General features: G+C 58.9%; 1 protein-coding gene across 1 annotated transcript in view; it reads right to left on the bottom strand.

The window, feature by feature from the left end:
* LRRC75A (leucine rich repeat containing 75A) overlaps positions 1-18,733 on the bottom strand; it is a 45,288-nt gene extending 26,555 nt beyond the window's left edge. The window contains exon 1 of the mRNA XM_066364957.1: positions 18,368-18,733. Coding sequence (XP_066221054.1) covers positions 18,368-18,619 — 252 coding nt within the window. The 5' untranslated portion in view covers positions 18,620-18,733. The remainder of the gene's footprint in view (positions 1-18,367) is intronic.
* Between the last annotated feature and the right edge of the window lie 3,201 nt (positions 18,734-21,934).

Here is a 21,934-nt window from a genome sequence, read left to right as displayed (position 1 = left end):
ACACTCCTGGAAAGGGCCGCTTTGAGGAGCTCCGAGTCGAGAAACGGCTGGAGGAGGACACTGGTCACCCACTGCTCCCAGCCTGCTGTGCCCCCCTGGCTGAGGGCTGAGGGGCAGAGTGGGGTCCTCTGGTCCCCGCCTCAGGGCTGCTGCCCGCCCAGGGACGGCTGGTGACTCTCCGCTCCTCCAAGGTCGCCCTGCTCTGCGGGGTTAGGGAGCCTGGCATCTGCTGCCAGCTGGGCCCTCCGTTCTCTGGCAAGTGCTTCTGCCAGAGCTGACCGCCCCGCCAGGAAGTGACGGCTCTGCTCAGTGAGGGGCTTCCAGGCGGCTGCTGCGTGCTGCTTGAGTCTGAACTTGGAAGTCTTTCAAAATGACACCCTCTGAAAGGCACAGGCTCTTGGAAATAGATGCCTGGCTGTTGCCAAGCGTAATTAAATTAAAATCCAAGAAACAGCAGCACCAACAACAAATAAATACACGAGGGGTGGTTTTTGTTTCTTATTTTTTTTTGAAATGGTATGCAATTTATTTATTTATTTATTTTTTATCCTTCTTTTTTTTGTATTTTTCTGAAGTTGGAAATGGGGAGGCAGTCAGACAGACTCCCGCATGCGCCCGACCGGGATCCACCGGGCGTGCCCACCAGGGGGCGATGCTCTGCCCATCTGGGGCGTTGCTCTGTTGCAACCAGAGCCATTCTAGTGACTGAGGCAGAGACCACAGAGCCATCCTCAGTGCCCGGGCCAACTTTGCTCCAGTGGAGCCTTGGCTGCAGGAGGGGAAGAGAGAGACAGAGAAGAAGGAGAGGGGGAGGGGTGGAGAAGCAGATGGGCGTTTCTCCTGTGTGCCCTGGCCCAGAATCGAACCTGGGACTCCTGCACGCCAGGCCGACGCTCTACCACTGAGCCAACCGGCCAGGGCCTGCAATTTATTTTTTAAAAATTTTGTTTAGAAAATGAAATTGAATGGAGTGACACTGATCAATAAGAGTACATAGGTTTCCAGATAAATTAATAAATAAAATCTAAAAAAAATTTTTTTAAAAGAATATTTTTTTCTTTAAAAATATGTATGTACAGCCTGACCTGTGGTGGTGCAGTGGATAAAGCGTCGACCTGGAATGCTGAGGTTGCCGGTTCAAAACCCTGGGCTTGCCTGGTCAAGGCACATATGGGAGTTGAAGCTGCCTGCTCCTCCCCCCCCTTCTCTCTCTTTCTCTCTCTCTCTCTCTCTCTCTCTCTCTCTGTCTCCTCTAAAATGAATAAATAAAAATAATTTTAAAAATATGTATGTACAGTTAGCTGGGAGGCTCAGCCACCTGTGGAAGGCGTGGTCTGCCCCCTGTGATCACAGACTCTGCTGAGAGCAGGGGGTGGGAGACCCCCCAGCGCCGGGCCTGGGTTAGACTCTCCGACACCCCCTTGCACACTGTGGCACCCCCACCAACAAGGATTGCACCAGCTGCCTGCTTCCTGAAGAGTGAGCAGAAAGGGGGGAGAGGGGAGCCTTGGACCACACAGGTTTGGAGCACAAGAAACTCAACAAATATCCATTTCCTTTTTTCCTCTCAGACTTTTTAACCGCTGTACTTTGGTACTCAAGGAAAGGCGGGTGGCATTGGCACCATTTCCCACACTTACTTCTCGACACACACACCCCGGCCCCGCCCCCCTCCCCAGTATCTCGTGGGACCCAGACGGGGATTCTTCCACAGGAAGTCCCTGCGGTCCATCCGCTCCTACATTCCTCGAATTCTCAGCTCTTAGGACCCACCCCAGAGCCCTCCTGATCTCTCTGCTCGGGAAATCATCCGAGAGGCTTGTTGACGCCTTCCTTCCTTCCGGCGAAGGCACTCGAGCCCATCTGTCCCCCTCTGTGGTCACTTTGGTTCACTGACAAAGGAACTCTTTCTTGGTCATGACAACAAGCTGGAGGAATGACGGAGAGGCACCTCCGGCTAATAACCTGCTTTCCAGGAAGTATGGACTCCCCGGGAGAGGCCCACTCCTGAGTGGGAGGCTGAGAACCGGAGGGCTGTCTCAGGGAGCAAGGGCCAGGGCCAGCGGAGGGTGGGCAGGTGCGGGTGGGGGGCAGAGGTTTCTAACTCCATCTCACTCAGCTGCCAGGCCTGGGGACAAGTGTATTATTATGCGTTAGGGTTCTCCAGTGAGACAGAGCCCACAGAATGTGTGTGTGCATAGGAGAGAGAGAGAGAGAGAGAGAAAGGGAGAGAGAGAGGGCGAGACTGTGGATCTGGCAGGTCTGTGCAGGGTGGAGACCCAGGGAAGAGTGCAGGGTGCAGTCTCGAACCTGGAGGCATTTTGGGGGCAGAACTCCCCGTCTTTCCTCTGAAGGACTTCAACTGATCGGATGAGGCCCACCCAGGGCGGAAGGTCATCTGCCTCACTTACAGTCCAAGGATTTCAATGTTAATCTCATCGGCGGAAACAGACCTTTGCAGCAACGTCTAGGTCTGTGTTGAAACAAAAAACTGGGTACCCTGCCCTAGCCCGGCAGACAGGTCAGACTAACTGTCGCGACAAACAGAGGGTTTTTACCACTTTAAATCTCTAGGTCAGAGGCAGTTCCAGGCTAAGCCTCCAAGAAGCTGGGTGAGCAGAGATGAGTCACGCTGGAGAAGGAATCCTGCTCTCTCCCAAGGCTAGGCAGGAAGTGGTGCAGAGGGAGGAGGAGATCCCCCCAGGATCCCTGGCTGAGGGCAAGGCCCTGCCTGCGCCTCCAGGCGCTGCCAGTTTCCCCGAGACCTCTCAAATTAGAATCCGTGAGCACAAAGTCAGAATCCGTGAGCACAAGGGCCTGTGGCCGAGGAGCTGTGCAGCAGGGAGGGCAGGGGCCGGCCCAGGAAAGAGCCACAGCCGGACACCCCAGGCAGGTGGCATCTCTCCCACCCTAAAGCCTTGTGCCTCAGGGCCTCACTCCCCTGCAGCGGGAAGAACAGGGGCCACACCCGCAGCAGCAGCAGCAGCAGCAGCAGCAGCAGCAGCAGCACGGAGGAACCAGGGAGACCTACTGGCTGCAAGGGAAAGGGCTGGAAGCAGTGTCCTCGAGGAAGGCGGGGTGGGAGGACTTTGCTGGGTTCCTGAGAGGTCACTGAGTTTGGCCCCAGATTCCAGGGACCCTGGGAGGGAGAGGGTGTGGCGTGGGCGGGTGAGATGACATGGGCGGACCGGTAGGTGACGTGCCAGAACTTTCTGAGGGTCCCAGGCCTCCCCTTCCACCTGCAGGACCTCGGCCGGCCGCCCTCCTACCTCAGGAGCACGCCCAGGTGAGACCCACCTGGAGGGCACGGTGCCCCACTCCTGCCCTCAGATTCCCCACCAGCCGGCCACCCTCAGGAGCACGCCCAGGTGAGACCCACCTGGAGGGCACGGTGCCCCACCCCTGCCCTCAGATTCCCGACCAGCCGGCCGCCCTCAGGAGCACGCCCAGGTGAGACCCACCTGGAGGGCACGGTGCCCCACTCCTGCCCTCAGATTCCCCACCAGCCGGCCACCCTCCTACCTCAGGAGCACGCCCAGGTGAGACCCACCTGGAGGGCACGGTGCCCCACTCCTGCCCTCAGATTCCCGACCAGCCGGCCACCCTCCTACCTCAGGAGCACGCCCAGGTGAGACCCACCTGGAGGGCACGGTGCCCCACTCCTGCCCTCAGATTCCCCACCAGCCGGCCACCCTCAGGAGCACGCCCAGGTGAGACCCACCTGGAGGGCACGGTGCCCCACTCCTGCCCTCAGATTCCCCACCAGCCGGCCTCACTCCTGGGCGTTCCCGATCAGACTCGCTGGTTCTCTAAACACGGCTTCCCTCAGTCCATCCCAGGAGCCCCCACCTCTCCGTCCCACACCTGCCTCGCCCTCCACGTTCCCTGCAGAGAGAGCCCTCTCCTCCGGGCCCTCAGTCACGAACCAGCCTGCCTTTCAGAGGCACCACGCCAAACACGTTCCTGTTACCCTCGCCCCGCTGGACCGGGCCAGTTCTCAACCGGCAGGCCATTTCTGGAGAGAAAGGAATTCTTGGAACAGGTAACCTGGCGCCTTTCCTGTCTTCGAGTTCCGTATCCAAGAACCATTCCCCTCCGCACTCCTGAGGGTCCCCCCCGGCCAGCAGCTGTCTGGAAACGCCATCAGCCAGGATCCCAGGTAAAAAATGGTTCTTTTCACCCCCCCCCCCACCCCACCCCCAACTCTAGCAGAAAGGGGAAAGTAGATGTAGCGGAGAATCATCAAGAACTCAGGAGACTGGTACATCCCGGGGAGAACTAGACGGAACGGAATCACTCTGGAGACGCAGAAGTGACTCAGAGCTGGTGGACAGCATCAGCCCCCCCTTGCCCCCCCCCAAACTGGCGTAGGTGGGGCTGCGACCGTCTGGGCAGCTGCATCACCCCGAACCCCTGAGCCGGGCAAGAAAGGGCACTATGACACCGCTCTGTCCCCTGGTGCTCCTGACGGGGGGGCCTGACTCCAGACCCAAACAGGTCATCTTCGTCGGACACCCTCTGAGAGGCACAAGTGTCAAGCTGGAACCTTCTACAAGAAGATGCCCAACTGTTTTTCAGTTCCTTGGTTCAGGAGGGAGAGAGCCAGTACAGGGGGTCCTCGGGTTACCACACAGGTCCGTTCCCACGACAGAGACGTAACCCCAAATTTTGGTGTGAGTCAAAACACGCCCCTAGCCTAACACAAACGAAACACCTGCAGTTTTAACAGTCCAAGCTGGCACAGGCGAGGGCCCTGGGGGACGCCCTCGCCCTCGCTACTGCGTGTTCCTCCGCCGCCCAGCCAAACCAGCTCACCACGGAGTCTGTAAGTATGATGCCAACGGCGTAAGCCCAAACACCCACGTCTCAATGTTTTTTAAGCCTTTTTTTTTTTTTTTTTGTATTTTTCTGAAGCTGGAAACGGGGAGAGACAGTCAGACAGACTCCCGCATGCGCCCGACCGGGATCCACCCGGCACGCCCACCAGGGGCGATGCTCTGCCCCTCTGGGGCGTCGCTCTGTTGCGACCAGAGCCACTCTAGCGCCTGGGGCAGAGGCCAAGGAGCCATCCCCAGTGCCCGGGCCATCTTTGCTCCAATGGAGCCTCGCTGCGGGAGGGGAAGAGAGAGACAGAGAGGAAGGAGAGGGGGAGGGGTGGAGAAGCAAATGGGTGTGTTGGGCAGATAAAATATATTATGCTCACTTTGTTAAAGTGGTGCTGCCCACGTGGAGGCCGTCACCCAGGTGATATTAATGTGTGTTGGGGTAGGCTAAAGGCAGGCAGAATCCTTGTAGCCTGGGGCTTGGTTTTGGGATTAAGCCTTTCCCACCCTTTTTGATGTGGGGTGATACAATCCAATCATGCCTCAGAGAAGTGACTTTGTATTAGAGACTTCCCTATTTTGTATATTGGATTAGAGGTGTGAAGCTACAATATAAAGTGGGGGCAGAATGGGAATTGGCGCTCTTGGTTCCTGAGATTATCATTAGAAGAGAGAGCAGAGGAGAGCAGAGAAAGGCCACGTGGAGGAGGCCAGGAAAAGCAGCCAAGATGGCGGAGTGCTGAGTGAGATGCCAGTTTGTGTAGAGTTTGTATCTGGGATAAGGAAGGAGATGGGGAACTGAGGAGAATAAGGCTGGTGAGCTAGAAACCTTTGATTCTAGGAAACTCGGATAAGTCAGTGGCTTTGTGAGCACTGAATGTGACTGGGTTTTGTAGCCCAGTGTGTATTTTTACTTGCCCGCCGGGTGCAAGCTAGAATTAAAGACTATGGCCCATCAGTTTTTGGCTCCGCTGTTTCTTTACCGACTGTCCGAATCCAATGCGAACCTGCATGGGCCGGGCGGCTGTGATAGTGGCCCTGGCCGTGGCTACTGGCTTTACAGGGCGCTTCTCCTATGTGCCCTGGCCGGGAATCGAACCCGGGTCCCCCGCACGCCAGGCCAACGCTCTGTTTTTTAAGCTTTTATGGGAGTGAGCATGGTAAACTCGAAACATCATGTCGAGATGGTCGTAACCCGAGGACCCCTGTCTGTCTCAGAAGCAGAGGTCCTGAACTGGAAGTCACTTCACCGTCCCCTGCCCTGGGTGACCTGGGCAGGCTATGCCTGAGGAAGTGGGTGGGAGGCGGGGGTGAGGCTCTGCATTGGCCTCAGCTGGAAATGACCCTGAATTTCCGGGCACCTTATCACCGCTGCCGAGTGAGTCCGAAGGTGGAGCAGGTGTGCCCAAGGCCATCTGGGTGGGGCACAGTCAGCACACCTTGACTTCAGCCCTGCCAGCCAGCCTGCCCTCTCCGACTTCTCACGGAGGCTCCGCAGGGGCGAGGAGAGGCCCTCTGTCTCACTGAAAGAAACCCAGACGACAGGGCGCCTTGGGGGCCCCAGCTCTCACTGACCCACTGACGGGCCTCCACACCTCCAGAGCCGGTGCTTTTCCTCGGGGGCACAGGAGCCGCCAAGCTCGACTGCGGGGTGGGAGCTCATGAGACAAGCCCCCCATTCCTGGGACCACCTTCTCTCCAGGCCACGCCCTACTTTCTGCTTCCCCCCACATTAGTTCACCAGAGTCTGGGCCACCACTGATTCAACATCTTTTTTTTTTTTTTTTGTATTTTTCTGAAGTGAGAAGGACTCCCGCATGCCCACTAGGGGGGGCAATGCTCTGCCCATCTGGGGCATCACTCTGTTGCAACTGGAGCCATTCTAGCACCTGAGGCAGAGGCCATGGAGCCATCCTCAGCGCCCAGGCCAACTTTGCTCCCATGGAGCCTTGGCTGCGGGAGGGGAAGAGAGACAGAGAGAAAGGAGAGGGGGAGGGGTGGAGAAGCAGATGGGCGCTTCTCCTGTGTGCCCTGGCCGGGACTTGAACCCATGACTTCCACACGACGGGCCAACGCTGATTCAACATCTTACTTCAGAAAATAAGCTGTTGAAAAAGCATCTTAGGCCCTGGTCGGTTGGCTCAGCGGTAGAGCGTTGGCCTAGCGTGCGGGGGACCCGGGTTCAATTCCCGGCCAGGGCACATAGGAGAAGCGCCCATTTGCTTCTCCACCACCCCCCTCCTTCCTCTCTGTCTCTCTCTTCCCCTCCCGCAGCCAAGGCTCCATTGGAGCAAAGATGGCCCGGGCGCTGGGGATGGCTCCTTGGCCTCTGCCCCAGGCGCTAGAGTGGCTCTGGTCGCGGCAGAGTGATGCCCCTGGTGGGCGTGCCGGTTGGATCCCGGTCGGGCGAATGCGGGAGTCTGTCTGACAGTCTCTCCCCGTTTCCAGCTTCAGAAAAATACAAAAAAAAAAAAAAAAAGAAAAAACATCTTAGGCCTGACCAGGTGGTGGCCCAGTGGATAGAGCATTGGACTGGGATGCGGAAGGACCCAGGTTCGAGACCCCAACCTCGCCAGCTTGGACCCAAGGTCGCTGGCTCCAGCAAGGGGTTACTCGGTCTGCTGAAGGCCCCCGGTCAAGGCACATGAGAAAGCAATCAATGAACAACTAAGGAGTCCCAACAAAAAACTGATTGATGTTTCTCATCCCTCTCCGTTCCTCTCTGTCCGTCCCTATCTATCCCTCTCTCTGTAAAAAATAAATAAATTAAAAAAAAAAAAAAAGCATCTTAGGAGAACACGCTCAGGGGCCAGATGCTGTCCACTCCCTTCCTCCCACCTCCTGGTCACCATGTGGTTCCTGCCATGGGGAAGGGACAGCCAGGGTTCCCTGTCACATCATGGGCAGAGTCCCAGAGACCATCCATCCCTCAGCCTGCCCCTGCGAGTGGGCCCCTGACCTGCCCCAACCGGAGGGCACTCAGAACACAAGTGAATCCCTGGGACGGACCGAGGCCTCGGGCGGCACAGCCCTGGGCCGCTCCTGTGTGACACTGTGCAGGCCCTGACCCCTCCTCAGACCACCTCAGCCCTGCCAGCAGCATGCCTTCCACCCAAAGAGGCCACGGGAACCTCCTTCCTTTCCTCCAATCCCACCGGGCGGGCAGACAGGCCAGTCCAGGCCCCTCGGACCTCTGAGAACATGAAGCCCCTGCTCTGTGGTCCTCTGGTGGCTGGGACCCAGGAGGACTGCCAGGATTCAGCCAGTCAGACCACAGTGTACGAGCTGGTCAGGCAGTCCAATGAAGGGCGGTGGCTGGCCCGGCACCTGGTCCAGGTGGGCCTGGAGCCTCTCCCATGCCTCCTCCTCTGGGGCCCTCGCTGTCCTCTGCTAGCTCACAGACCCAGGGAGGACGTGGTGACGTTCCCACAGGGAGGCCGTGCGGAGCCCTAGGTAAGAGATCATAAACCAGCTTCACCAGCACCTCACGGGCACGCGGAGTTTACCACAGGCCTTTTCTCCGGAACGCAGAGCCGGCCTCTCCAAACACTGGGTCCTGGCAGGTTGCAACAGAGCAGAACAACCCCGGGGGGGGGGGGGGGGAGACCACCCCAGCAGGCGCCTGAGGGAGGGCGGGGCCAGTCATCAGGCTGCGTCAGTGGGTGTCACCACCGTCAAGACAAGCAGGCGGGTGAGTGGGGCTGGCATTTAGAAGAGGGAGGGAGGGACAGCCCCGGAGGTCTGACCACTCACTGGGAGTGAAAATGAGAAAGACAGGACTCCCCTGGGATCAGAGGAGCCAAGCAATCTGCTGCCCCCAGAACCCTCCCTCCCAACAAGCAGCTGCAGCTGCCACCCTCGTCCCCTGCCGTGCCCGCAGCCCAGCACTCTCCAGGTGGGCCCCGCAGCCCCTGGGTGGGTCTCGGAAGAGGCAGAGTGGATGCTGAGGGGCCAGTCCACATGGGGGGCGGGTGGAGTGGGGGGCTGCCAGGTGTGCTGGGACCAGCTGGCTCTGGTAAGGCTGGCCTGAGCCCAGTATGTCAGAAAGCAGTGACTGTATTTCCATAACCAGGAGCAGCAGGGGCTGGGAGTCCCAGGCGGACACCTGCCCAGGCCGCCAACCCTGGCCCACCTGGAGGTGGACCGTCTGCTTCAGTGGGAAAGGCTCCTGGTCACCCCGTGGGGTTCTCACCTTCGCCCGGTGGCCCTCGGTCGGAGAGGGGTGCCCTGAACACCTCCCTGGGCAGGCTGCAGCTGTGGGCGGTGGCTTTATGGGGACAGCTATGGTGAGGTAAGGGATGATGGAGGGGCGGGGTACCTGCTGGGGCCCAGGGAGAGCTGGGGCTTCCTGCTTCCTCCAGGGCATGGTGTGCACTGGGGGGTCCCTGGGCTGAGGGTACAGGACAGAGAGGGGCAGGTCTGGGCATCAGAGCTGCCACGAGGTGCCATGCAGGGCAGGGAAGGCAAGGCCCCAACTGGGGACAGGGAGGGGAGGCAACTCCCTGCACTCCCAGGCCCAGCGCCTGGGTCCGTTCAGGAGCGCCGTGGAGCAGAGGGGTTCGTACAGCGGCTGGCTGGCATGTGCTGTGTGTCCTGCACCTGTGAATCCCGCCCCTGCCCCACCCTGCCCACCCCCCACCACACACACACACCCTCTCCTGGCTTTCTGCCCAGCCCGGCCATTCTGCATCTGTGGCCAGAGGTGGAGCCACAGTCTGACCGGCCCTGGCCGGCTCGGCACTGACTCACCGCCCTGCTATAGCACCAGCTGCCGCTCTGACCCATTCTACAAAGAGCCACAGCAGGCCCCATGCTGCCCACCTCTTCCTGGTGCCACCACCCCACTGGCCCAACAGTGTCAGCCAAGTGAAAGAACCAAGTGCCCCCGCAGCCAGGCACCCGAGCTCTGCCTGGACCGGGAGAGCTCTGTGGGCAGGAGGGGCACACAGCTGGGGCCAGATGAACACTGAGTGACCCCTCAGCGGAGAGGAGCTTGGGGGGAGGGGCAGCTTCCTCAGGCGGTGCGGAAACCGAGTCAGGCAGGCGGCAGGCCCAGGGGGCTGCCAGGGCTGGAGCCAGGGCTGTGCTCCTCCTAGACACACTGGGGGAGTGGTCAGCACTGGGGCTCACGGTCAGCACAGGCCTGTCAACTGGCCTGGGGCTCACGGTCCACTGGCCTGGGGCTCACGGTCAGCACAGGCGTCTGTCCACTGGCCTGGGGCTCACGGTCAGCACAGGCCTCTGTCCACTGGCCTGGGGCTCACGGTCAGCACAGGCCTCTGTCCACTGGCCTGGGGCTCACGGTCAGCACAGGCCTGTCAACTGGCCTGGGGCTCACGGTCCACTGGCCTGGGGCTCACGGTCAGCACAGGCCTCTGTCCACTGGCCGTGGCTCTCTCACTACAGTTCGGTACGCCGCGGAAGTCGACACAGGCCCTAGCTCTGGCCTGTGCCCCCATGTTGGGTGACTACCCTCCTCCATCTGATGAGGGCACGTCACCAGGACTGCTGTGGAAGCCCCACCCCCTGTGTCCTGGCTTTGCACTAGCTCACGCCAAGAAGTGACCTCAGTGCATGAATGTGAATCTGGCTCAGAGCCCAGAAGAAATAGCCAACCAACCAACCAACCAACAATCCAACCAACCAACTAACCAAACATCCATCCAACCATCCATCCATCCATCTGACCAACCGACCAACCAACCAACCAACCAACCATCTATCCAACCAACCATCCATCCAACCAACCAACCAATTATCCAACCAACCAACTAACCAACCAACCATCCATCCATCTATCTGACCAACCGACCAACCAACCAACCAACCAACCAACCATCTATCCAACCAACTATCCATCCATCCATCTGACCAACTATCCAACCAACCAACTAACCAAACATCCATCCAACCATCCATCCATCCATCTGACCAACCGACCAGCTAACCAACCAACCAACCATCCATCCAACCAACCATCCATCCAACCAACCAACCAACTATCCAACCAACCAACCAACCAACCAACCATCCATCCAACCAACCAACCAACTAACCAAACATCCATCCAACCATCCATCCATCTGACTGACCGACCAACCAACTGACCAACCAACCAACCAACCAACAATCCAACCAACCATCTATCCAACCAACCATCCATCCAACCAACCAACCAACCAAACATCCATCCAATCAACCAACCAAACATCCATCCATCCATCCGACCGACCGACCAACCAACCATCCAACCGACCAACCAACCAACCAAACAACCATCCATCCATCCATCCATCCATCCATCCATCCATCCATCCATCCAACCATCTAACCAACCAACCAACCAACCAACCATTCATCCAACCAACCAATCAAACGTGGAAATAAACACATCTTTCCAGGAGCACAGCAGAGTGGTGGCAGGGAGACTCAGTGATCATCTCAAGCACACCCATCCCTTCATTTTTTAGATGGGAAAACTGAGGCCAGAGAAGGGAAGGGGCTGGGCAAGTTCAGGTCTAAGCTGGGCTGGGAACTCCAGTTTCCCAGTCAAGGTTCGACAGCCACAAAACGCTTACTCTGGGCCACGCTCTGCTCGGCCACTAGCACTGGCCTCTTGGGTCCTCACAGTCCCCTCCCTGCAGTGGGGAACAGTGACCAGTACTGCTTTTCCTGTCTGGCTGCCTGCTGTCTCCCCAGCGCCTAGAATGGCGCCTGGAAGCGCGGACAGTCGCGGAGGGTCCGTTCACCGAATTCCCCGAGTCTGCTTTCGGCTCACCTGCCCTTTCTCATTTCTCTATAATTGCACGATGCTTTTACATGACATAACCCTGCCCACTTTTCACTCTACGAACTATGCTGCCAAACCCCAAAGACTGTGTATAAGGAGCCAAACACACACACAAACACTCTCTCTCTTTAGAGACGAGAAAGCCGTACGCAGCTGGGAAGGGTGTCTCCAATGCTTGTCCCCCCCCCCCCGAGACACTGAGCCAACCCCCAAATAACCAAGACGACCGACCGGGGAGCCCTTTCTCAGCCGCTTCTGCCTGGTGCCACCCCCGCCTACTTCTCAAGAGCTCACTGCTCCTCCCGTCTTTCTTGCCTTGGAGACAGGCGTCCTCTCAGAGTGCAGAGACAGGGAAGGTGACCGAGACCCGGCAGACTCACAAGAGATGAGAAGCTGCTTCTCACCCGGGGGTGGGGGGAGGGGCCGCCCTGAAGGTGGGCTCGGACCTCAGACCCAGAGAGCGGCCACCTCTGCAGGCAAACGAGCTCTGGACACCTCCCACTCTCAGCTGGTCTCCTGGGTCTGTCCTGGTTACGATCAAGTTGGAAACATCAAAATGCCACATCCCTTTGAGCGGTAGCCATGGGCAGAACTCCATGTGGCTGCAGCAACCAGGCGTTGGAGCTAATAAAAGTTAAAAAAAATAAAAATAAAAATAAAATAAAATAAAAATAAAAAGCTGGGAAATGCTCCCAGAGAGCCACGTGGCACGGCTCAGGGCCAGTGGGTGGGTGGGGCAGGAAGGACAGCGGGCACTGTAACCTGGGGACGCTGTAAGCCAAGGTCACTAGTCTTGTTAGAACAGCCAACTCTTTAGTGACAGTGAGCCCAAGATACAGTGACCAAGTCCGCTGTCCCAGACATGTGGGCCCCTCTCCCCCCCCCCCAGGAGAGGGTAGGATAGGATCCAGGCGGCAGGAGGCAGCAAAGAAGACACACATGTACCACTGTTCTCTTAAGTCACCCCCAGTGTTGGTCGTGGAGGAAAAGATCGGGCAGCTGGCTGGCTCAGATCCCCACTCCGGGGGAGACCCTCTCCAGCGCTGACCCCACACCTTGGGCGTCCTGATTGGGAAGCCGGAGAAAGGCCCTAATTGCCTGCGTGACCCTTCCGCAGTCGGCGTACTGCCGGCAGGAGGGGCGTGGGGTGCAGAGGGGAGCCACCGGAACCCTGAGGGTGAGGAGCAGGGACGGTCCCCATTCCGTGAGCGATGGGAAGGATAACTGGGTCTGGTGCTAGGAACGGAACACGAGATAAGTCTGAGCCAGAGCCCACTAGTTCCTGAGGGCTCAGGGGCAGTCGCCCCAAATAGTTTAAAACCCGCTCACCGGAAGGGGGGAGGGCATACACCCAAACACCAAGGAGGGTGCCCTGGGGGGGTGGTGTCCATGCACAGACCACAAGGTGTTTCAGGAGCTCTGAAGAGAGAGTAAAGCAGGTTCTGGTCATCACTGAAGTGGGAGGCATTTGTTCCAAAAACAAAAACAAAAACAACCAAAAAAGCCCCGACCTACCACCTGAAGTCAAGAGAGCTGGCCTCGCACCAGGCCCTGCGGTCACGCCCGGCCACACAGAGGCTGCCGTGTCCCTGGCCTTAGAAACCAGTGAAGCAGGTCCTGGCACTGAATTCCTTCTGTATCTTTATCCCTGGAAACACCTGTGCCCAGCCCAGCCTGAGAGCGGCGGAATTTTAAAAAGCGAGGTTTCTGTTTATGGATGGAATGAACGTGATTCAGCACCAACAACAGATCAGGGAGGCAGAGACCAGGTTCTCCCTGCAAGCTCTGTCCCCTTCTGCCGCCTCGGCAGGGGCCCCAGACTGCACCTGCCAGAGGGCATCCCCGAGGTGCCCACGGAGGCCAGGCACTGTGCCACGTCCCTCTATCCAAGAACGCCACCACCTGACAGGCTGCCGGGAACAGCCAGGCCCCTCGGACCTCGCTCCCAGGAACCCAAGGCAACGTGCCAGCTCTCACGACCACACTAACACGCCTGGTGATGATGCCCGCAGGCACACGGCTGTGCCCGGCTGCCAGATGGTCTCTGAGGGCACACTGGGACAGCGGAGGCAGACGCACAGCGCAGCTCAGACTTACTCAAGGTGACGGGCCTGTGCGTGCTCAACGCCACGCCAGGGACGACGGTGGTGGTGCTGCCTCCACACCCCAGGAAGCATCCGACTCAGTCTGACAAACAAAATGGACAGCAGGGGTGCACTGTGTGCGGACGATTCAGTGCCGCCCAGGGGAGGAGGGCCTGCAGGACAAGGGGTCTGAGAGCCATGGGCTGACCGGGCCCAGGAAGGTGGCCTTGGAAAGGTCAGGGGCATTCAGCAGAAACAAGGGCATGCATTCCAGGGGAAGAAAGATCAAGCTCAAAGCCAAGGGTGGGGGGCCTCCCTGCTTGGGGGGTGGGGTGGGGGTCTGGTGGCCTTTCGACTTGTCCGCCTACAGAGATCGTCATAGGTGGGGCGTCGGAGGGAGCAGGGGATCATCAGAGGCCACTCCACTCATCTTCCGGCCTCCAGGTAGGAAAGACCCGTCCAGTGTCCAGGTCCCCATGGGACTTCCAAGTGCCTGTCCATTACCTAGTCTCCCTTGGGAAACACGACACGCCCGTCCTGGGGTGGGGGTGGGGGTGGGGCGCAGGGGTCCTGTTTTGCAGTAGCTGATGCGGCTCACGCTCCCCCATACAGAGTGAAGCCTGTCCTGCCACCCTGGCCACAGAGGAGTGAACCAGGAGTCCATGTCCACGCCGCACCACTGGGTGGGGCGGGCAGGCCAGCCCTGGACAGCTCTGCCCAATAGGGCTGCACCACACGGAGTGGCAGCGAACCCATCCAATCACCGCCTCTATACAGGAAAACGGGGGGGGGGGGGGGGGGGGCTGGCCCGTGAGCAGAAGAGGAGCCACTTCAGCTTGGTGTCTTTTGGGGAAACGGACCCCTTCTTCTGCTGCTGCATGAAGCTGGCTGACAACGCAGTCTGGAAACCTTGGGACTCAGGGACACTCCTGAGCTGATGAGAGATGCCCCCACCTTCCCTGTAGCCTGGCACTCACCCTCTCTTCCTGACTCAACGGTTACTTCTACCCCAGGGCTCCTCACAGATGGCAAGGCTGATTGCCAAGACGCAGGGAGGGTCCTCTGGGGAAGGGGGAGGCCTGCCGGCCCGAGGTCCGGGGAAGGACACAGGCACGGCCTCTTCTAGCCACAGCTGGCTTCTGTTATCCCTCCCCAGGAGCGTCCACTCCGGACGGCTTCCGCATCTGCCCTGAGCTTGTGACCCTGACTGAGCCCTGCCTGGCCCGGTAGACAGAATCCCAAAGCTCCTTGAACCCGGCTGCTTGGAGCAAGGACACCAAGGCCTTGCCTGTTAGCCTGGCCAAACCCCACAGAAGGGCAGATTCTTCTGTTTCTTATCATCTTTGCTGTAAAAAAAAAATGAAAAACAAAACAAAACAAGCAAACATGTCTTGATTTGCAGACCCCATGAAATTTTACACACTTTGTAGCATCTGCTTGGCCTCGTACCTCCCACGCCCTTTGGGAAAGGAGGAAACACCGCCCAGGTTATCTGCCGGGTCCAAGGTCAGAGCAGAGCAAGGCGTGGAAGGCAAGGCTCCGGGCTGACCCTTGGCCCGGGCTCCTCCCGTGATTACACGGCCCCCGAAGGGCTGGGGTCACGCTCTGCTCCCTCAGGCAGCTTCCCGGCCTCCTGTCCGTGTCACTGGCCACAGCTCAGGACCTTTAACACTGAGCAGAGGCCTCCTGCTACCTCTCTAGCCAGTGACAAGCACGGACAGCGGGACGGTCTCCCATCACAGCATCTCCACGCACCCGATCTTAAATTCGAACGTGGAGCATTCAGCAGCCGCAGCAGCCGCCACGCGTGGTCCCTCAGCCTCTGTTTCCAGATCTCACGCGGCTTACAGCGAGTCCCGTAAACGGGGGAGGTGGGGTGTCAGACTGGAGCACGTTCTGAACTTGGGGTCAGCGAACCCTCTGAAGTTCTGGCCACACTGCGTAAGTTGGTGCCTTTGTCTGGGAAGAATGTCTTTCGTGACCTCAGAAAGCTCCAGGGCTTGGGGTTAAGACCACAGGGATTAAAGATCTTGGGTTCACCTCCAACCTTGGGGCTCTGGGACCACACAAATCCTGCAGCCAAACAGACATTATCGGACACAGGAGAGAAAGTGCCAGGCAAGTGCAGGAGGCTCTTACTGTCCTGGCTGTCATCACCCCCTGCCTGTTCCTCAGTGCCCACCCTGTGGGTTCCAGACGGCATCACCGTGGGACACAGCACCTTGCGCTCTGCAAACACCTGTCTCTGCCGACAGTGTTACTGAAGAAGCTCTCCTGGTCTGACCTCACCAGGGAGGCCTTGGGTGTTTTCATGTCTCTCGGTGACCGCTCATTGCCTTTCTGAACATCACCACCTCCAGACCGGGAAAGGAAACGAGAATGAAAACAAAATGTGGGGGAAAGGGCCGCTTCGGTGCACAGCACAGACCCAGCTCGACATTCCTCTCAACAGTCTCAGGGGCTAGGAAACTGTCTCTCTGTGCCTCATGGACATGTGGGCATCCGGTGCTACACACGCACGCACACACACACGCACATGCACGCACACACATGCACACACGCGCACGCACACACACACATGCACACGCGCACATGCACACACAGGCACGCACACACCTGCACACACGCACGCACACGCACGCACACACGCACATGTGCACACACATGCGCGCGCACACGCACGCACACATGCACACGCGCGCACACATGCACGCACACACGCACGCACGCACTGCCCAGGGCCCTGGCAGGCAGGCAGGCCACGAGGCGTCCCTCCAGGCTCCGCAGGCGTGCCTGTCACTGGCTCTGGACGGGCCCACCACCTTACCCATAGCTAGAGGCCAAGGAAGCCAACACGCCAGGAGCTGCGGCCAAGTTATTCCTCTGTTTTCACAGAAAAAGGGAAAGTCTGATTAACCCCATCCTGCCTGCCTCAGCCCTGCCAGTCCTGCGGCTAAGACAGGCGTCAGGACACCAACCAGACCAACAGTTTCTCAGGAAACCTTCCCTGTCGCAAGGGCCCCGTGGGGCCACAGGAAACCATCTCTTTTCTAAATACCAGGGAGAAGGTCAGCTTCAGGATGTGAACTCACACTCGGCCTCAGGGGCACTGGAGGCGCCTGAGGTGTCTGCCTGCCACGAGTGGCCCTCAAGAACGCTGCCTTCCCTCTGTCCTTTCCTCTCCAAGCAGGGCGGGTCTCGTCAGCTCCCTCCACTGCTCTGCATCCCCGGAAGCACCCACCCCAGTGCTGGGGGAACAGCATGTGATCAGTGGACTCTTTTCACTGTCTGGTGTGCAAATGGGAATATGACGGTCTGGAAAATCCATTCCTCTGTTTGAAAGCAACAGTTCCCACCGAGGGCCACGCACTGGTTTCCGAGTTTTGAAAGACAAAGAAATACAGCTGAAGTTACGTGGTGGCATGTAATGCCATCTCTCCTTGATGCTTCAATTCAGAGAAGGTGCCTGGGAACCCAGTGGCATCTCAGGACTCATTGTTTGGAAAAGCACAGCGAGAATGGACCTCCCCAGCCTCTCACCCTGGCCCGTAGGTCTCTGATTCCCTCTGCCTGTGCAGGGCACAACTTGGGAACACACACCCCAGGGCACCAGCATACCAGAGAGAAAGGGGGCGGGGACACAGAGTCAGGAGGGATGTGCATCTGAGTAGCTGTTGAAAGCTCCTACGAGGTAGGTGCCCCTCATCCTCTTTCATCAGTGATGGGAAAACCACACAAAGGCCACCTGAAATCTCCTCTCCCCTCCACATGGGCGCCATCACTAATGGGGCCCTGGAGTCCCCGCCCCCTCCAAAGCTAGGTGAAAACAACCTATTTGGTGATGCAAGAAGTATACTCTCCTGCCTCCCACTCAACAAAATCCATGGGCCAGTGTACCCTTCCCTCAGAAGAAAGGAAGGAAGGAAAACAAGCCAAAAAGAGACGAGTGACAGTGTGGGTCCCAGGGCAGCCAGACCTGCAGTCAGTCGCTAACCAGTGAGACAAGGACAGGCAGAGAGCAGAGTGGTGGCGGGCAGCTTCCTGAAGTTTCAGCTGCCAGGTAAGTGACACAGGAAACCAACCCAACTCCTGTCTCTCCTCCACTGTTCAGCGGGAACTCGTGACCAGCACCTGTCAAAGTTACTCAGGGGAGGTAAAACGCGGCCTCCCACCTGAGGGGCCATCCGGGATGCCTCCGAGTGATAAACGACCTAGGCACTGGCATCGCACCAGCCCCAGAGCTGGGCCCTTGGGCTCCCTGGAGAAGCTGACAACGACGCATTCCTGGAGGACCCCTGACAGAGGGTGACTGCCAGTGAGTGGGTAGAGAGGGGAGACAGCACCTGGGCCCAGACCACGCGACCCTCCCTGCCACCCCTCCCACCAGACATCCCTGGCACCAGCCTCCTCTGCCTGAAGAGGAGAGGAGCGGGAATATTATTTCAACAGGTCCCCCGCAGCCCAGCCTCGCCCGGCCATCCTTCCTCCGCCCAGTCCTGAGGCCTCAATTCCACGGGAGCCCCGAGGCACCTGCTGCCAGACCGCGTTCCATCCCCGCGCAGGGGGACCCTGGGCGGTGTCCCCCGGCGCTGCGGGGCCTCCTTGGGGAGGGGCGGGGCGCGCCCCCCGCGCCCATGCTCCCCCACACCAGCACCCCGCGGCCCGCTCACCTGGCGCAGGTGCTGCAGCAGCGTCCCTGCCTCCTCCCGCCGGCCCTGGCGCACCATCCGCAGCAGCTCCTGGACCATGCCGACGCGCCGGTGGTAGGGGGGCGGCCCCGCGCCGCCGCCCGCGCGCCCCGCCTTGTCCCCGGCGCGCAGCAGCAGCGACGCCCAGAAGTCGGGCCGTTCGCGGCGGGGACCGGGCGCCGCGCCGGGGCTGGCTCTCTCCGCCAGGCTGCCCTTGGTCTGCCGGGTGCCCATCGCGCCGCGGCTGCGTCCGGCGGCCCGCCTCCCGGGCGGCAACTTTGGGGGAACTGTTGCGCGCGGGCGGCGCGGGCGCGAGAGCGCGGCGCGGGTGGGGGCGGCGGCGGCGGCGGCTGCCCGCGCTCCCCTAGCTCCTCCCCCACGCTCCCTGGGCGCGCTCCCCCGGCGCTCGCCGCCAGCCGCGGCCCCGCCCCGCCCCGCCCCCGGCTCGGGCTCCGGCTCGGCTCCGGCTCCGGCTCCGGCTCCGGCTCCGGCTCGGGCTCCCAACCCCTGCGCCCGCGCCCGGGCTCCGCGCGCCGCGTGCCGCGTGCCGCCACCCCCCGCCCTCCGCGCTCTCCCCTCCCTCCCTCTCTCCTGCTGCCCGCCCTCCGCTCCCGGCCCCTGCCGCTCTGGGTCCCCACCAGGCTTCCACGGTGCTTCCACGAGCGCGCGCGGGTGAGGCCCACGGGAGGTGGAGGGAGATGGTCCTGCGCCCGGCAGGGTGGGGAAAGTTCGAAGCCCGAGGCGCTCTCCCAACCCCGGAGTCGTCCGATTTCTCTCTCTCTCTCTCTCTTTCTCTCTCTCTTTTAATTTTATTTAGAAAATTACATTTAACGGGGATGACATTAATCCATAAGAGAACATAGGTTTCAGGTAAACATTTCTAGAGCATTTGAAGTGTTGATTATGTTGTGTACCCATCACGCCGGATTTCTCAAAGTGGGCTCCGCAGAGCATCAGCGCCCAAGACCTCTGAGGCGCTGGCTCAAAACGCAGACCCCAGGGCCTTGCCCCCGACCAATTAAATGAGGCGCCCGCAGCTTTGCTGGGGAACCTGCATTTTTAGCCAGCCTTTCGGGTGGTTTTGATGCAGACTCCTTAGACACCTGGCTGCTACTGCTGGTTGTTGTTCTTGGTGGTGGTGGTCGTGGTTGGTGAGGGGACCCAAAAACTATGCACAAGGCTATGTGTGTGTCTTTTTTTTAATTTTACTTATTCATTTTTAGAGAAAGAGAGAAGAGGGTAAGAGCAGGAAGCATCAGCTCCCATGTGTGCCTTGACCAGGCAAGCCCAGGGTTTCCAACTGGCGACCTCAGTGTTCCAGGTCAACACTTTATCCACTGCGCCACCACAGGACAGGCGTGTGTGTCCTTTTATGCAGAGCGTCCATCTCTTGCTTCCATCGGTCTCTCAGAGTCCAGAGCGACTCAACCTATTTTTTTCATCTCAGGGCACACATAAACATTACTAAAATTCTCCAGCACACCACAAAATACATATATTTTGTCAATTTGACAAAACAAAAATGTATAATTTTGATTCACACTGGACAACTATTGTTGGTGGCTGTTGTCATTTTCTTGTTGGATGATCTGAGGGAAAAGAGGTCAGTGCCCCGACTAAATAGTCAGCTACTGCGTGCTTTAAGATTCTGCAGCTGTGCCTGACCAGGCGGTGGCGCAGTGGATAGAGCGTCGGACTGGGATGCAGAGGACCCAGGTTCAAGACCCCAAGGTCCCCAGCTTGAGTGTGGACTCATCTGGTTTGAGCAAGGCTCACCAGCTTGGACCCAAGGTCGCTGGCTTGAGCAAGGGGTTACTCGGTCTGCTGAACGCCCGCGGTCAAGGCACATATGAGAAAGCAATCAATGAACAACTAAGGTATCGCAACGAAAAACTGATGATTGATGCTTCTCATCTCTCTCCTTCCTGTCTGTCTGTCCCTATCTATCCCTCTCTCTGACTCTCTCTCTGTCTCTGTAAAAAAAATTTAAAAACTAAAAAAAAAAAAAGAAAAGATTCTGCAGCCGGCTGGGGCACACCACGTGGTCCAGACCATCACGTGTAAAGAACTGCTGTCATTTGTTCTCATTCTCACACCTCTGGAGAAGGCTCCTGGGGATAGTCCTCACACAAAAAAGCAGTGGCATGCCCACAAGTAATCCCACCTGCACACTTCTGCTGGCCCCCTCCCTCCCTGGTCACCTCTGCCCGGTGACCTAGCCTCTAAGGGACCAGAGCCCCCTGGGGTCTGATGGTACTTGGAAAGCCAACCAGGGTCCTTTCAGAGAGAAGGCTAAATCCGGCACCCGGAGGACCGTCCCTATCACAGAACACAGACCACCTGGTGGCGGTGTGGGGGGGGTGTCTGTCCTGGTCTCAGCCACAGGGCTGTAGGGGCCCCAGGGTGTGTGCTGGCCTCTGCCCCAGGCCCTGGATGCTGCTTTGGGAGGAAAGGACATGGGTATGCTACAGGGGTGGGAGAGCCAGATCCCAAGTCAGGGAGGACGGGAACCCACCATATGCTGACCGCTAAGCGACAGGCAAGTCCCAGCAACTCCGTCTGCCCTGTCGGGATACGGACACGCATGTTACCACGAATCGGGAGAGTAAGGGGGATGGGCTGGGGGTGGGGGAGCGGAAACGCCCAGCAGAGCACAGGTGCTCCACTGAGGACAGTGCCTTTGCCTGCACTGGGAATCATGGCGGTCTTCCCGTAGGGGTTTCCTCTGCCGGTCCCAGCGCGGGGAGGGTGAGGTTCGTGTACCCCCAGCAGGCTCTCTCCCCTTGGCATGCCTGCTTCCCAGTGCCCATCGCTCTTGGGCACTCAGTCAGCCTCCCTGCCAGTGGGCCCCACGGGGCCTGGAGCAGCACCTTCCACACCTGCCGGGACCCTTTGTGTGTGGAACAGACCTGCTGGCCTCTCCAGAGAGCCCTGTGGTGCCTCTCATCTCGGGCCTACAGGCCACCAGGCATAGTGGCCCGCAGGGAACTCTGCTGGCCAGGCCCTGCTCTGGGGACGGTGGGCCCCACCCTCATCCTGAGGTGGCAGGTGGCCTGCTGAGGGGCGTGGCTGGGGCAAAGGCCATCTCAGTGGAAGAGGGCTCGGGCCAGTCAATGTCCTGCCTTTCCTCTTCTTCAGAGACCGTTTTATCCTCTTCAACTTGCTCTTAGTTTCTTTTTATTTTTTTATTTTTGACTTTTCCCTCTTTTCTGCCTGTTCTTCTCGGTCTCTTCTGTTTATTTAGAAATAAAACTTCCAGTTGCCCCATCTTTCCATTTGGTTACCAGCGCCCCATCTCTCTCTTTCCTTTCCAGCTAAGCTTTTTATTTTTATTTTTAAAGTGAGAGGAGGGGAGATAGAGAGACAGACCCCTGCGTGTGCCTTGACTGGGATCCACCCGGCAACCTCCATCCAGGGCTGATGCTTGACAAGCCGAGCTGTCCTCAGCGCCCGGGTCAGTGCTCCTCCATCCGGGCTGATGCTTGACCAGCCGAGCTGTCCTCAGCGCCCGGGTCAGTGCTCCTCCATCCGGGCTGATGCTTGACCAGC

This window comes from Saccopteryx leptura, chromosome 2 (assembly GCF_036850995.1).
Source record: "Saccopteryx leptura isolate mSacLep1 chromosome 2, mSacLep1_pri_phased_curated, whole genome shotgun sequence".
Lineage (NCBI taxonomy): Eukaryota > Metazoa > Chordata > Mammalia > Chiroptera > Emballonuridae > Saccopteryx > Saccopteryx leptura.
Note: the sequence above shows the minus strand (reverse complement) of the source record. Positions and strands in the feature narration are given on the sequence as shown.